We start from the raw sequence: 14567 nt of genomic DNA on the forward strand, positions 1-14567 counted from the left end.
TAACAGCGAATTTGCACACCCCCATTCCTGGTCTGAGCTGCTTTCATTTTTAGAAGGGCCTCTGCTGACCATGCTGATGAGGTGGAGGAGGGAGAAGCTGAGGAAGGCTGGAGCACAGTGGGTGAGAAGGGAACATCGGGGGAGGACCTGCCTCTAGACAAGGAGCAGGATGTCTACTGTATTTCTTGAGGCATTTACCTTCTTCCATCACATTCTGATAACTAAGTTTTTCTTACATTCCCATTTTCAGCAACAATAAAAACTTTTTTTTTTAGGAAGACTGGCGCTGAGCTAACATCCATGGCCATCTTCCTCTCCTTTATATGTGGGACGCCTACCACAGCATGGCTTGACAAGCCATGCGTAGGTCTGCACTGGGGATCTGAACCAGCGAACCCCAGGCGGCCAAAGCAGAGCATGTGGACTTAACTCCTTCACCACCAGGCTGGCCCCCAATAAGAACTTTTGATAGGAGCACAAAGTGATACAGAAGTTGTGAGTACTGTGCCGAGCACCTCTCTTGCTGAACCATATAACAGTGAGCTCTCACATTGATGTCCCCCACTTTTTGTGATGTCCTCTGAGGACATACATACTTAGAACGTATTTCCTAATCAGGCCGCTCCCCTATATCACCACGATATAATCACCACAAGTTTCAACATTGTCATAATAATGTTCTGTCGATTCAAAGGAACTGATGGACTGAGGTATTTTTCATGTCCTTTATCAGCTGAAGATGTGGGTTAAGGTATTTTCTTTGCCCCTTTTGTTGACCTGGGTAATTTTTAAATGTATGTGGAGAGATTTGGATTCATGCGAACACTGCTATTGTTTGTCAACCAGAAGTTTTCGAATATATATTGGAAAGGTTTAAAAGTTTTGCATCTGTCATGTGGTGGTTTTATTTTTAACAGAATTTCAGATAATCTACTCTGAAATAGAAATAGAAATCTTTTAACCATTTTAAGAAATATATCCTACTTCAGTTGGATATCTTAATGCTAGTTTTTGCTACGTCACACAGCACTGCAATGAACAATATCTCCACACGCTCTGGGGTCCACCTTTGCCAGCCTGGAATTAACACTGGGACAGCCGTGTCATAGGAAGAACACATCGTCCACTGTGGGGATCTGGTAAAACATATGTCAAGGGAGTGACTCCATTTATACTCCTACTAACAGTGTAGGAGAACTCCTGCTATTCCATTTCCTGTCCATGACTTGATATGTTTCACAGCGTGTGCGTTTGCTGGGTGTGTAAGGGTGCACACTGTTTTTCTGCATGATCTTGATGATTTGGGACATGTTCAGTTTTCTCATAGGCTTATTCACCTTCTCCCAACTGCTGAAAACATTTGCTCAAATGTTAGGAGAATTGGACTTATTTTTACGGATTTGTGGGAGGTCACTATATATTCTGGATACTGATCCTGTGTCTGAGGGGAAAGAAAACACCTCTTACAGGTAGAGCTGCTTCTGCTGTGAAGACGGACTTCTCACTGAAGGAGGCGAGCCAGGGTGGAGGGATCACAGGACAGTCACTGCTGGGGCGGGGGATCTGGGCTGAAATCAGGAAGATCCTCCTTCCTTAAGTCCCAGAATATTTGTTTCTATCGGGGCATCAGGATAAACTGGCGACCGACAGCTGGACTGCTTGTTCATTTCAGAGGGATCCTTCAATTCTCTCTTTCCACAAAATCCAGCAGAATCACCAGCTGTAAGTGCCCCGCAACGTGGAGGAATAGCGATGCCACAAAGTCTCTACTGGGTGGTAAAAGAAAACGTAAAAACGATTAATTTTTTTAGAATAGAGAGATTTATTTAAATATCATTGAAGGGTGGTAAGTTACAAAAGGGGAAAATCATAAAGAAAACGTTGCTCTGTTGAAAAGTCAATGAGGTTGTTTTTCAGGATAGAGAAAGAATCCCTGAGGTTCTGCAGTCTGACGTGATATTTTTCTGACAACAACATTTGCAAGAACAGGGTCAGGATGCAGACAAGATGGAAACCGTTCTCCTTCATATTTCTTCATATTTCTTGCTGGAGCAGTTCAGGTTGAAATGCAGGAATCCCACCACTGAGCACCAAGAAGAAGGGGCACTATATGTTAACAAAAGGCGCTGAATAGGAGAACCGCCCAATGCAGTAAGGGACCTGAGATGTTGCATGGACAGTCTCATCATGATCTCATGGTGGTCTCTGGATTTGTAAGGTCTGAGCTCCTGGTGGTCTTGAAATAAACAGCAGGTGATCCAAAGGCAGCCAACCAAAAGGCAGAGTCGTGACACGGACCACACACCCAGGACCTCCTCGGGAGCATCGTCAGCCTTCAGAAAAGAAACAGTGTTGCTCCAAGTGGCTGAGGAAATCCTGGGTCAGGTCTCCAGGGTCAGCTTCCCCCTCACTCCTCATCTTGAGTACAGCCCTCACTGAGGGTCATGTATTTCTCCCCACCTGTCACCTGCTCCCTGGTTCCACCAGTTTGTCCCAATCTCCCCCACCCTTTCCCACACCACAGGCAGCCCCAGGCCCTGCTGCCAAATGTTTACGTTCACGACTAGATCAAGTAACAAATCACCTGCTCCCTTTACTCAGGTCCTGGTTCAGCCTCTGATGGGAGGGCCTAAAGGACCTGGTGGGAGCTCTGATGGAAGAGAAGGGCCTGCATCCCGATACCTGTAGCCTTGGGGAAGGTTGCTGGCAAATACCTGTCTTTTCCTCCTCTCCCAGCCTCTTAGCTAGCAGCACACAGAGCTCTCAGTGTGATGGTCCCTGCCGCATCCATCCCTGGTCCAGCTCATCTGTGAGCACCAATAGCAGCTCAGTCCCACCTATCCCCTGAGTCACCTCTGCTCCAGGGAGGCGCCACTCAGTGGCTCAGGATCTGGGGTCTGCAGGAGCCTGGCTGCCAGGTGATGCAACATACTGAGCCAGGATTCCCCTTGTTCCGTGGAGGACGGGCCTCCTCCTGACCTCCTCCTACAGTCTCTACTGTTCTCCTTCTGTCTCACCTGCTGGGACTCACGGCACCCTCTGTGGGCACGCAGCCCTGCACTCCAGCCTGTTGAGTTGAGGCTGCAAGGCCTTCCCAGACCTCCTCCTGGGCTTAGACCCAGGCCCCTCTGCTCTTGACCCCCTGGATGAGTCCTCTTACCCTTGACACATCACATGGAGCCACCATACAGCTCTCACTCAAATGTGAGTCCTGCCTCTGACCTGTGAGCCTGCTGTCCCCACACCTCCTCCCACTGGGCCCAAACAGACTCTCCCAAACAGGGGTTCTGGTCTGAGTCAGGCCTGACTTTACTAAACCCCTTTAGTATCAACAGGCCCTAAGCCTTGGGGTGGGCCCCTCCCCTTTCCCACTGGCCTTTCCAGTGAGGAGACAGCAGAACCCAGGGCTGAGCTTGTCCAAGTTATTGCTATGGAACAGTATGAGGCCTTAGTCTCCTGATCGCATTCCCATGATGAGAAAGTTCAGTGAGTCGGCAGGGTTGGGCTGAGAATCCACCCTTCCGCCATCCCTCATATCAGGCTATCTGCCCTCAGTACCTGTTACCATGACAGACTCAGCCTCAGAGGTCAATGAGAATAGAGCAGGTGAGGGTCACCAGGAGGACCCAGGCGATGGGGGTAATGACTGAGGCCCTGGATTGGCCGTTAACTGCGGCCACAGTTGGTGATGCTGAAATGGAAAAGGAAGAGTGACAGCCTTTGTCCAGACCCTAAATGTGAAGAGACTCCTCCTCAACCCCTGCTGCCCCAGACACCTGCAATGTGGACATTTTCTCCCCCTCTACTTGTGGCAGCTGCTGTGACAGGCCCTGAGGTAGGAAGAGAGAGGAGATGGGCCCTGTTCCCAAGGGGCTCAGCCAGCTAATGAAAGAAACAAGAGTTACAATGTCACCAATCACTGCTGCTGTGACAGAGGAGGAGGTGACACCTGAGGGTGGTGGGAGAGAAGTCCTCTCAGCAGCTGACATTTGGGGTGGGATTGAGGGGTTTCCAGAAATAAACCAGTTGAGATGCAAAAGGAAAGTGAGGCTAAGAAGAGGGAACAGTAAGAAGAAAAGGTCTGGACACAAAGGATGCCCTCTTGTTTGGGGTCAGCCAGAAGTCCACGGTGAGTGGACAAGAGGCATGTGCAGTGAGGAAGAGATGCCAGGAGTGAGAAGAGAAAGGAAGGATGGTAGAGCCGACCTATGGCGATGGATCACTCTTTCAAACCCCCACACCACACACACACACTGTAGGGTGTGTTGCTCTCTTCTCCAGAGAGCTGCCCCTTCCTCCTCCTCTTCTCAGGTACCTGTTGTCTCCAGCATTTTCTCCCAGTGCACCATGAAACTTTCAAGCCAGCTCCTGCAGTCTCCCATGGAGATGTTCCAGAAGAACTTAGTCACATGCCTGTCACTCTCCCACTTCTCTTTCATCCATCTGCCTCCAGGGAGAAGCACTGTCCAGGTTCCATTCTTGGAATCAAAGCGGAGGAATGTCTGTCCTTGGAAGCCGAACTGCCAGGATGCAGCTGTGCGCCCATTGGCTCTCCACTGACACAGCATCCTGCCCTGCAGCGGGAGAGGGTCTGCCCCCCCCCCCCCATCATGGGATAGAGGTCAGCCTCTGGTCTGGACTAATCCTTTGCCCCCACCCCACTCCATTGTCCGGCCTCTGGGCCCCTTTGCATCTATCCCATTGTCTCCTTCAAGGCCTACCCTTCCTGCTGGGCTGCTTAGAAATGACCAACATCCTTTTTCTTTTTTTTTTTAACATGAATACAATCAATGCACCTAACCTCATAACCTGCTCACTTGGACTTTCCCACTTACCCCTGTCCGTGTATTTCTCTAGTTTAAGGTCCAGCAGTTGCTGTCTGAGAAAGTACCCCACGTCTCTCAGCATTTCCATCTGTTCTTGCCAGGCCCTCGTGCCTTTCACCTCCTCTCCCAGGAGACTCAAGGATTTGACCTCCTGGCTCCCACAGTCATAGGAAAGAAAAGTCTTTTCATGGACCTGGCCTTGAACCTCACACCAAGGTTGTCCACGGCTGGCCTTAGGGAGGACGGTGAAGTTATAGGAAAGAGACAGAGCTTCTGTGAAGGAAAAACACAGGTGAGGTTTGGGGTAGGGAGAAGGAACCCCTAGGCCCCCCCACCCCCACCACCCCTCAGGGACAGCCAGAGAGTCTCTGAAAGGCTGGGCTGCACAGCATGCATCACCCAGACCTGCCTGCCCACCCAGCAGTTCCAGCCTAGTGCCCCTCCCTTAATGCAGAAGGAGGGGGAGGAGCAGGAGGTGTCTGCCTGGCAGAATCCACGCCCCCGCCTCCCGTCCCTGCTACTCCAGGTTCTGGGGACAAGGCGTGGAGGCCTTTGCTGGACTGTGTCCTCAGGCAAGGGGATAAGGGGTCCCTTGGTAGTGAGGCGACTGGGGACAGTTCCCATTTGGGAAGGTGTTGGGAGGCACTGCGGTGCGTGGGGACAAGGTGAGGTGAGCAGTGAGAGGCTGTGAGCTGGGGTGGAGGAGCAGGGACTCTGGAGGGACAGTGGCTGGGTCTGCAGGTGCGGTGAGCCGCTGGGCAGGGGCGCTGGGAAGTTCCTGGGGCAGAGCGGTGGGCAGGATGGAGGGTGTGTGGGGACAGTGGTGTGAGCAGAGAAGGGCACATGGTGTCTAGGGTTCGCATCCCTGTGGGAATGTCCCCTGTCCTGACCAAGCCTCGGGTGCCCTGGGGGTTCAGCAGCCTTTCCCGCCGCGCCCTCTCTCCCTCCCCTGCACCCACGTCCCTACCCCCATTCTTCAGCATTTCTTATTCGCCAGAGTCGCCTCTCTCCCTGGCCCACCCCTTGCCCAGAGGAGACAACCACTCCTCTGGACACGAGCCCGCAGTGGAAACTTAAGGGGAGAAGGCAGCACCACTGCCCGAGAAGGCACCCGAGCGCCCGTGAGCCCCGCGTCCCCTTCCCAGTTCTAAACCATCCCTCACCACACTTCCCTCCAGGTTCCATTCCGAACTCACTTGCCGCCAGGCCCCAGGCCCGCTGAGGGAGCAGGACCAGGGACAGGAGACCCAGAGTGAACTTGGAGCCTGCAGTCCACCACATTGCTACATGCAGCAGGGACGGGGACCCAGCTGCCCGTCCCACTGGCCCCACTGACACAAGTGTTCTGGGCGCGGGGCCAGACGTCCGCCGACATTCACCCCAGGGCCCCCTCTCCTCGCCCTCCTCGCACTCCTGGCCAGCTTCCCAGGCCATGCCGGAAGACTCCTCCCGCCCCGTCTCTCTCCTGGTCTGGGTCTGGTGGGTCTGGTGACTCTCACGTCATTCATTATTTCCAGTCTCCTCATGCAGCCGAAGTCTCTCTCCCTTTTCCCCCTGCCCCTCAGCCCTTCTTTCCTGCACTCATCCTCCTGGCCCTCCCGTCTCTATTCCATGTTCACAATCACTCCTCTCTTCTTAAATAACGCAAGATTTTCCTTCTCCAGAATACTCCCGTCTTCATGAAGGGGACTGAACACAGCCCTTAGCTGTGTCATTGACGGGATGTTTTCTAGTAGTTTTGATCCCAGCGGAGCCCAAGGCCTTTTTGTAGATAAAGTAACTCGTGTTTGGGAAAGTTTGGGGTGCAGACCTCCGAATGTGTATTTCCCAGTTTCTGCTGCAGGCAAGGATTCAAAGCGGTGCCGGTGCAGCCTGGAGGCTTCTAGAGGGTTCTCCTCCCCGGGCCGCTGATCCTGCACTGCGGGTTTAGCCTCTGTGGCTGTGGGATTCTCACACTGTTCGCCAGGCATTTCAGGAATGGTGGACTCACCAGGACATGATGAGGGAAACACTCGTATGTTGAGGGTGAGAAAGATGCTTGATTTCTCCCCAGTGGGGCCTGATGGGGCTTTAATTCCACACGTCAAAGGCACTTGAAGTGACAGAGGAAGGCAGTGCATGATCCGTCTCTCTCATCACCAGCGACCCTGGTCCAGGACTCCCGACCAGGCAGCACTCACACCTGAGTTAGGAGACCTGAGGTGAGTTCTCAGCATGATGCTTGCTGAGGGTCACCTGCACCATGTCTTCATTGAATCCCTGGTCACTCCCTGAGGCAGCATTTCCTAAGTTACAAATGTGGAAATTGATGCAATGAAAGATGAAGAAGATAGCAGAGGACAAGCAGCCAGAATTTCATCCAGATACCCGATTCCTGTTTCTGGAAGTGTGATCTATAGTGCATTTCCATTAAAATTGCTTCAGGAGGCAATTCCTCACAATCTGTGGCCTGGTGTGAGTCTAGGGACCAGGAGCTTGCATGGGGGTGAGCCGGGAACAGCCCAGGTTCCCACAGAGGCCTGTCCTCCTCCCACCAGGCCATCCCACCAGTGATCTAATGCCAGCCTTCTGCCCTCCTCCTGTTCTCCCAGTCAATTGCCCACTTCACCCACCTCACGGGGTCGGGCTGCCAGGCCCTTCCTGGTTGCCTCCTCCCGGGGATTCACTCCAGGCTCCTGTCCCCAGCCCTATGCATGGGAGTCTCTTCCCACACACAGATCATCTGGGCCCACCAAGACCTTGCACACCCAAACCTCGGTCCTGCCCACTCCTTGTGTGTCTCTGGTCTTCCACACCACCCAGCACAGGCCCCTCCTGCATAAAGAACCTAGCAAATCAGGCCAGAACCTTCTCATCTCCTTTACACCTGTGAATTCACAGAGTTTGCTGCTATCCCATGTCTCAGTCCTCAAGTGCACCTAGGCCCTGTGTCCTGGCACGGGCCTCCTCCACGTTCCCGCAGCCTCCGGATGTTGGGGACTTCTCCTCCCTTGGAGCTCATCCTCTCCACATGGAGAACATGTGCAGTAGGAGGCCTTAGTGTATTTTCCTCATTGGAAGGGGAAAAGGCTCATGGATGGGGCAGAGTGGGACTCAGGGTCTCCCCAGTCCTCACAGGAGGCAAGGAACCCCCAGCAGGCAGGGCCCACTGGACTCCAACCTCCCTCTCATTTTGGCTCACCACATCCGCCACCCTCACAAAGACCAAGATGAGGATGCATTGGGGCTTCACTGTGGGGGATGGGCAGCATTCATAGCGATGAAGTGAGTGGAGGTGCAATTAGACTCATAGATTCGGGTACGCTTTCACCATGGATGGTTGTGCTGTAAAGTGGGCCCCATGCACGAGGAAAGCCCTCTCTCAGCTCCTGTTCCTCAAGGGACTTCATTGATCTCAGAGTGACTGAGCAACAGCATGTTCCTAGGCTCTGTAGCAAAAGTGATACGGGGACAAATTGTATTCCCAATGCCCACGTGAATGTGGAGCACACGAGTATACAAATCCCTCTCACCAAGTGTGATCTTCTTTCTGTGAACTCGGGTGTGAGGACCCAGAGGAGGCGGGAGAAGATGACTCATTATCTTCAGGAAGTGTGAGGAGAAACTTTATCAATCAATTTGGAGTGGAAAAGTGACACCCCTGGTCCTCACCTCCCTCCACATGTAGAGAACACCAACATCCCAAGGCTTGTTTGATGTATAACCAGATTGATCTTGTTCCCAAAAGGGGGAAAGACAGTCGGGAGAATAAATTAAATGCCTGATACCACGTACTTTTATTTTATTTTATTTTTATTATTTATTTTAGCCAGACTTATGAGGAACTCCATCCAAGAATGAGTGACAGCTGTCAGGTAGTGCCACCAGGGTTGCCGTGGTAAGTCAGCCTGCTGGGTCCCTCCCACGCCTAACACGGCTGAGCTGGTTTCAACTCCTCAGTTTCTGCTCCTCAGAGACTCAGCCTGGAGACTCTGACCAAAGACACAATTACACTCTCTTTGGCCTCTCCAGCCTACAAAGGGCGCATGGATAAACTCCTCCTTGCAGGCACAAGGTTGGGAGTGGGTGTCCCAAAACACCCATGGAGGAGGAATGTGTATGTTTGTGTATGAAGAAGACTGGGCGGAGACAGAGTAGGGAAGGGGGTGGGGTGAGGAAGCCTGGGGGTGTCAGAAGAGTGGGAGTGGACACACCTGGTTGGGGTAGAGATAGTGGATATAAGGCAGGGGGGACGGGAAGGTGGCTCTGTGAGTCCTTTGTCTGCCCCTCTTCCAGACCCCGGTCTCCAAGGTCCCCTGGAGTTGGCAGCAGAGAGGAATCTGTGCGTCACCCGCATCCTTTGGAGTTGCAGCAGGAAGGAACTTGAGCGTCACCCGCATTTCCTGGTGGTGCAGAGAACGCCCTCTCATTGCTCCCCCAGGCGGAGTCCCCTCCTTCTCCCTAAGGCTGTTCCCGGCACGGATCCCACCTGGTGACCACAGTGTCCCCGAGCGCGGGGGCATCGCCTGGCGGCCTTGGCGCAGTGCCTGCGGGTCCTGATTCCCTCGCCCCGCCCGCCAGGGCACCGCGCCGAGCTCCGGCTCAGAGAACTTTACTTGTGGTTCAAGTCTGCAGACGCCGCCACATCTGCAAACAGCATCTGGTGAAAGGGCGGCGGCCAGTTCCTCGGTCCCCTCGCCGCAGCCGCGATCGATCCTCAGTGTCCCCGACCCTCGTGCGGAGAACTGACCCGGCGCCCCGGGGACGGTCCTCGGCCCCCCGCCCCAGCGGGACCTGGACAGACGCGCAGCCACCAGCATGGACTGGCGTAGTCCAGGACTGCGCTCCTGGCCCGCCGGCTTCAGACCCGAGAAGATGAGGAGGGGAGGAGCGGGGGGAGGAAGACCCAGGGCCGGGTGCGTCCTCCCGAAGCCCCTGAGACTAGGCTGGGACCAGCGTGGGGGCCCACTTGCGAGCCAGCTGCAGGGCGGAGGAGGGGGTGCTGCCGCTGGATGGGGAGAGGACGGAAATCCGTAGACTTTCTGCTCTGACCTTGCTCCTCCGGTGCCCTCGGAGGAGTCTGGAGCCGGCAGGTGGACAGAGACCAGCAATGACATCTGGGGTTTCTTGAGGCCTGGGCTCCAGCAGGATGGTTGGAATCCATGGTCACCCCGTCTTTACGACAGAGCAGGTGCTGTCTGTCCTCAGTGAGTTTGCTTAACATCCGGTGCACTTGGTGACAGCGAATCTTAATCATCTGAGAGGAAAGAGTTTGAGAGGTTAGGAGCGGAGAGAGGAGGTGAGAGAGAGCAGGGCATGATGGAGGGGAAGATGGGGGGGGGGGGCAAAGACGCAGCGGGAGAAGGGACAGGAAGGTAGTTTGTGGAAGGTGGGGAGAGGAGCTCGCTTCGCCTCCAGCAGCCTTGCTCACAGCGGAAGAGGTTTTTGCAGTGGGTAGAGAAGAAAGAGAGGTTACTTAAAGTGAATTTTGTTTTTTATGTCACTTTTTGAAAAAAAAACATAAGCACCTACATTTTGATTACTTACAAAATGTTCCTTTGGTATAATTGTTCTTCCCATTGGATTTCAGTAGTTTCTCCTCAGTGGTCCTAGAGTGAGGACGTTGGGCAGGTCCCACCATGCCTAGCCACTTTTGCGAGTTACTCTCCTAAAATGTCGCTGCCATGTCACACTGCTTGTCTTCTTTGGCACATTCTGCTGCTGGTAGGAGCCTGGAACATTCTGAACCATGATGAGTGTCCTGGAATCTCCTTTCCTGGCTGGGAGGGTGAGGAGACAAGGAAACGGAGGACTTCACCCAGGTTTCAGGCAGATGAGCACCTGCCTATGTGCTCTCACCACAGTGAGGGTGTGGTGTAGCTGGACCCGCTCCCAGGTGTTACCTACCTACACTCAGTTCTGGAGGGTGTGGACCCCAGCCTCAGGCACCCCACCTGGTACTGTGCTCACATGTGACAGCTCTCCCTCTCCTGCCGGGTCTCACCTTCTGCTCCAGGAAGCCTTTCCTGAGTACCCAGGACTCACCAGGAATTTGGCGTGTGTCCCATGGTGTCTTTTTTCCCTTTCTGTTGAAAGTCCTGTCTGTTCAGCTTATTTTAAGTCCCAGGAGGACAAAAACTGTCGTGTATATTTTCTACTTCACAATTTGGTAGATGTTGTTAAAAATATTTGTCACATGAATCCTCCTGATAACAGAATGTCCACCTGGGGAGTCCATGGTACCACGGATTTTACATCAAAGTGTTTTCCTAAACCTCAGCCAGGTAAAGGGGAGACAGGACAAGGATCCAGAAGATGGAGGGGGCTGGGATGGCAACTCCTCCCCCTGCAGCGAGGCCCTTCAGAGGGAGTCCCAGGGCCACACCTGCGTTTTCTCTCACAGATGCTCACTCTCTTTGCCTCGACCTCACTGTCAAACCTCAGGCCAGACCTGAACAGCCCTGGTGGGAAGTCCAGGGCTCAGTGGATAGAAAGCCTTTCCTTCAGTATGACAGTGTCCTGAGGGATAAAGATAAACAGGGGATGTGCTGTGTCCTCATGGACCTCATGTTTGTGCTGAGGGAGACAGCAAATGTCCATCTGATCACCCTATGGGGTGACATGTTTACTGTGGGTAGACTTTTTTGAAGATGACAGAATTGGGGGTGCTTAGTTCTGTCTGGGAGGGTGGTGAAGGTTTCATAAAAAGGGATATTTTACCTGGTTAAGAAATAACTAAAACAGAGGAAGAACAGAAGGCTTGGAAGCACAATGATGCAGAGAGATTTGGGGACCATCTAACATCCAAAGTAACTGGATCATTGGTCAACGGGCGAGGGGGCTCCTATGCTGAGAGAGGAGGGATGGGAAAGGAGGATGGTGGGAAGTCCTGTGGCAGTCGCTGACTCTCCAGACAGGAAGTCCACCGGGAATCAATCAATCGATCCATCCGTCAAATTTTCAAATACCCACACAGACTCACATCCACACGGGGAGGCAGTAGACCTTACAGAGAGCTACCCCATCCTCTGCCCCTGCTCAGTTACCTGTGGGCTCCAGCACTTTCTCCCAGTGTTCTAAGAATTCCCTCAGCCAGTGACTGCAGTCTCCTGCTGAGAGCTTCCTGAAATGCTCTGCCAGGTCCTGGCTGTTCTCCCACTCCTCCTGGATCCCTCTGGCTCCGGGATCAATGACTGTCCAGTTCACGCTCATTGTGCCAAAGACGGCTGTCTGTCCATTGATGCTGAACTGCCAGGACGCACCAGTGTATCGTCCTGCTTCACGCTGACAACACAGCTTGACCTGTGGGTGGGAAGACCTGCAACCCCCCCCCCCAAACAAAGACATCATCCTGGGCTCTTGAGAGCTCCACCGTCTCCCAGCAGGTCAAGTGTGTCTCTGCACATTGAGGGCCCTGTATTCTTTCCTCTGTGACCTGCCCTTTCTTGCCCATTAGGTCACCTCGTCTCTGAGGCTGGACGCCTGTTCAGCTCTGTTAGCCCAGCCCCTTCCCTGCGTGTGCTCTGCTCCTCCCTCTCCTGCTGACTGTCCCCATCTCCTCTCCCTCTTCCCATACTTACCCCTGGTCCTGTTCTTCTCCAGTCTGATGACAGGCAGGACCATCCTGAGCTCTTGCCCCACTTCTCCCAGCGTTTGGGTCAAGTCTGTCCAGGCATTGGTGGTGTTTACCTTCTCCCCCAGGAGACCCAAAGGTCTGAACATGTTGCTGTCACTGTCATACTGTAGGAAAGGCTTTCTATCCACTGAGCCCTGGACTTCACACCAGGACTGTCCAGGTCTGGCCTGAGATTTGACAGTGAGGTCAAGGCAAAGAGAGTGAGCATCTGTGAGAGAAAACGCAGGTGTGGCCCTGGGGCTCCCTCTGATCTCACAGCTTCCTCCCGAGGATTGCAAAGATAGGGAGCACACAAACAGTGGTGCCCGCATTGAGGTGTACGAGTCCAGATTGACACGTGACGGAAAAGGTTGCAAACTTATGTCCCCACAGATGATGTAATGAGCACGGGAAGTATGCTGTGGGATTCTGACAGAGAAAAACTGGCATACAGACTAGTGGACGACACACACACTCAGGAGAACAGAGCATACAGGTGTGCGCACCACAGAAAAGCTAGAGACTAGTCTTCCAGATAATATACGAGGCAGTCGGTACTATTCTTTATCCCTAAACAATGGCGCCTAAACCAGATAGACCTTGGCCTTATCTAGGCCCTCAGACCAGGAAAAAGGACTATAGTGCCCGGGAGGTGCACTCCAGACATCTACCTGCAGACGCAAGCTTGTCAGCTTACCATCCAGCCCTTTGTTTCCCCATCACTGAAGCATTAGAGGTAGGTGGCAAGTGAGGAAGCCACAAGGGGAATTCCCCAGGCGGAAGAAAAAGAAAAAGAAAAAGCCACCCAGCAGCTGTGGGGAAAAATCTCAAAACAGCTGCCTCCAAGTCGACTAGCCATGGGGAGAGGCTGTGGTCCCACCTGGGTCACCAGAATTCATGCCAAGCAATGGGTTCACTCTGCTCACCGAGATCTGAGCCAGTTAATCCCAATGAGTTAGAGATGGAGAAAGGAAGTTTAATTAGATTAGCTGGCAAATCGGAAGACGGGTGACCACTATCTCAAAAACCCATCTTCAAGGATTACAGAATCTTGAGGCAGTCACATAGGGAAAATGAGCAGCAAGGAGGGGGTTTCCTTCAGGCATGACAGACTCCAGGGTCTTCTCCATCCTTCTGTCAGCTGTGATGGATGCCTTGTAGGTGTGCTTCCTGCCTGTGGTCAGCCTGTTCCTGGAGAGAAACTCAGAAGAAAGTTTTAATTTATTCAGCTATCAGGGAGTGCCTGTGTAAGTGGGAGGCCATAAATTAGGAGACCATGTAAATTTTTTAGACAATGTGCAGAGCAGCAGGTAGTCACACAGAGGAGGGGCTGGGGGCATATAGTGTAACAAGATGGCCTCACTTTTGCTCACTTACATGTGTACAAAAACCTTAGAAATGGCCAAGCCTAACCTACAGAAGTATAAGATAATAAATTTGTGTTGTTTTAAGATACTAAGTTTGTGGTAATTTGTTCTAGCACCAAGAGAAAACTATACAGACATTATCAAAGGTGCCCAGTGTGGAGGATCAGAATTTGCCACCCCAAAATGTGTTTCTTTGCCTTGATTATTTTTAAGGACAAAAGACTCTGAAAGGAACTTTGACCTTCCCACTAACTGCCTAAAAGAATTTAAGATAGAAGGCCTGTCTCGGGAAGGAGGTAATACAGTGAGATAACTATCATATAATATAAACTAGTTGTGATAGAGAGGAATCTAACAAGGCCTTTTTTTTTTTTTTTTTTGGTAAGGAAGATTAGCCCTGAGCTAACATCCATTGCTAATCCTCCTCTTTTTCCTGAGAAAGATTGGCCCTGAGCTAACATCTGTGCCCATCTTCCTCTATTTTATATGTGGGATGCCTGTCACAGCATGGCTTGATGAGCAGTGCATAGGTCCACGCCTGGGATCTGAACCAGTGAACCCCGGGCTGCTGAAGCACAGCATGTGAACCTGACCACTATGCCACCAGGCCAGCCCCTAACAGGCTTTTTAATCAAAGTCTTCTCCATCTGAAGCTGGGTACCTAAGGGTTACTGTAAATATTCAATAAGAACATGATTACCTCTTGATCTTGTTCCCAACAGAGACATAGATGAAAAGGAGTTGATCTTGTTAATTTGCTGTTTTCTTGTTTAACCTGAG

The 14567-nt window shown here is 52.4% G+C and overlaps 2 protein-coding genes and 1 long non-coding RNA gene across 7 annotated transcripts in view; all 3 read right to left on the bottom strand.

The window, feature by feature from the left end:
• Window positions 1-14567, bottom strand: part of LOC139080765 (uncharacterized) — an 88489-nt gene that overhangs the window by 50238 nt on the left and 23684 nt on the right. The gene's annotated exons all lie outside the window — the stretch shown is intronic.
• LOC103548741 (UL16-binding protein 3-like) lies at window positions 885-6167 on the bottom strand. 2 transcript variants are annotated; one of them, XM_008516675.2, is made up of 5 exons: window positions 6023-6162; window positions 4836-5099; window positions 4316-4591; window positions 3559-3691; window positions 1803-2333 (listed from the first exon to the last, which is right to left on the bottom strand). In XM_008516675.2, the coding sequence occupies exons 1-4, from the start codon at window positions 6105-6107 to the stop codon at window positions 3582-3584; spliced, it is 735 nt and encodes a 244-aa protein (XP_008514897.2). In that variant the 5' UTR covers window positions 6108-6162; the 3' UTR covers window positions 1803-2333; window positions 3559-3581. The 2 variants fall into 2 exon arrangements, with proteins under 2 accessions (XP_070459054.1, XP_008514897.2); XM_070602953.1 differs by lacking the exon at window positions 3559-3691 and having other exon boundaries at window positions 885-2333; window positions 6023-6167.
• LOC139080764 (uncharacterized) lies at window positions 8614-10064 on the bottom strand. Of its 2 annotated transcripts, XM_070602947.1 has the most exons (3): window positions 9422-10064; window positions 9020-9208; window positions 8614-8797 (listed from the first exon to the last, which is right to left on the bottom strand). In XM_070602947.1, exons 1-3 carry the CDS (start codon window positions 9920-9922, stop codon window positions 8762-8764), a joined length of 726 nt encoding a protein of 241 aa, XP_070459048.1. In that variant the 5' UTR covers window positions 9923-10064; the 3' UTR covers window positions 8614-8761. The 2 variants fall into 2 exon arrangements, with proteins under 2 accessions (XP_070459048.1, XP_070459047.1); XM_070602946.1 differs by having other exon boundaries at window positions 9020-10064.

Source organism: Equus przewalskii, chromosome 32, assembly GCF_037783145.1.
Source record: "Equus przewalskii isolate Varuska chromosome 32, EquPr2, whole genome shotgun sequence".
In the NCBI taxonomy this organism is placed as follows: domain Eukaryota; kingdom Metazoa; phylum Chordata; class Mammalia; order Perissodactyla; family Equidae; genus Equus; species Equus przewalskii.

What these genes read in the sequence shown, in the direction of transcription:
- LOC103548741 (XM_008516675.2), bottom strand. Translation starts at nt 6,107, where the DNA reads ATGTGGTGGACTGCAGGCTCCAAGTTCACTCTGGGTCTCCTGTCCCTG. An exon ending in GGCCTGGGGCCTGGCGGCAA is followed by an intron (nt 5,100 to 6,022) that starts GTGAGTTCGGAA and finishes TTTCCTTCACAG; the next exon opens with AAGCTCTGTCTCTTTCCTAT. An exon ending in AGAGAAATACACGGACAGGG is followed by an intron (nt 4,592 to 4,835) that starts GTAAGTGGGAAA and finishes GGGGGGGGGCAG; the next exon opens with ACCCTCTCCCGCTGCAGGGC.
- LOC139080764 (XM_070602946.1), bottom strand. Translation starts at nt 9,922, where the DNA reads ATGTCATTGCTGGTCTCTGTCCACCTGCCGGCTCCAGACTCCTCCGAG. An exon ending in ACTATCTCTACCCCAACCAG is followed by an intron (nt 8,798 to 9,019) that starts GTGTGTCCACTC and finishes GTCTTTGGTCAG; the next exon opens with AGTCTCCAGGCTGAGTCTCT.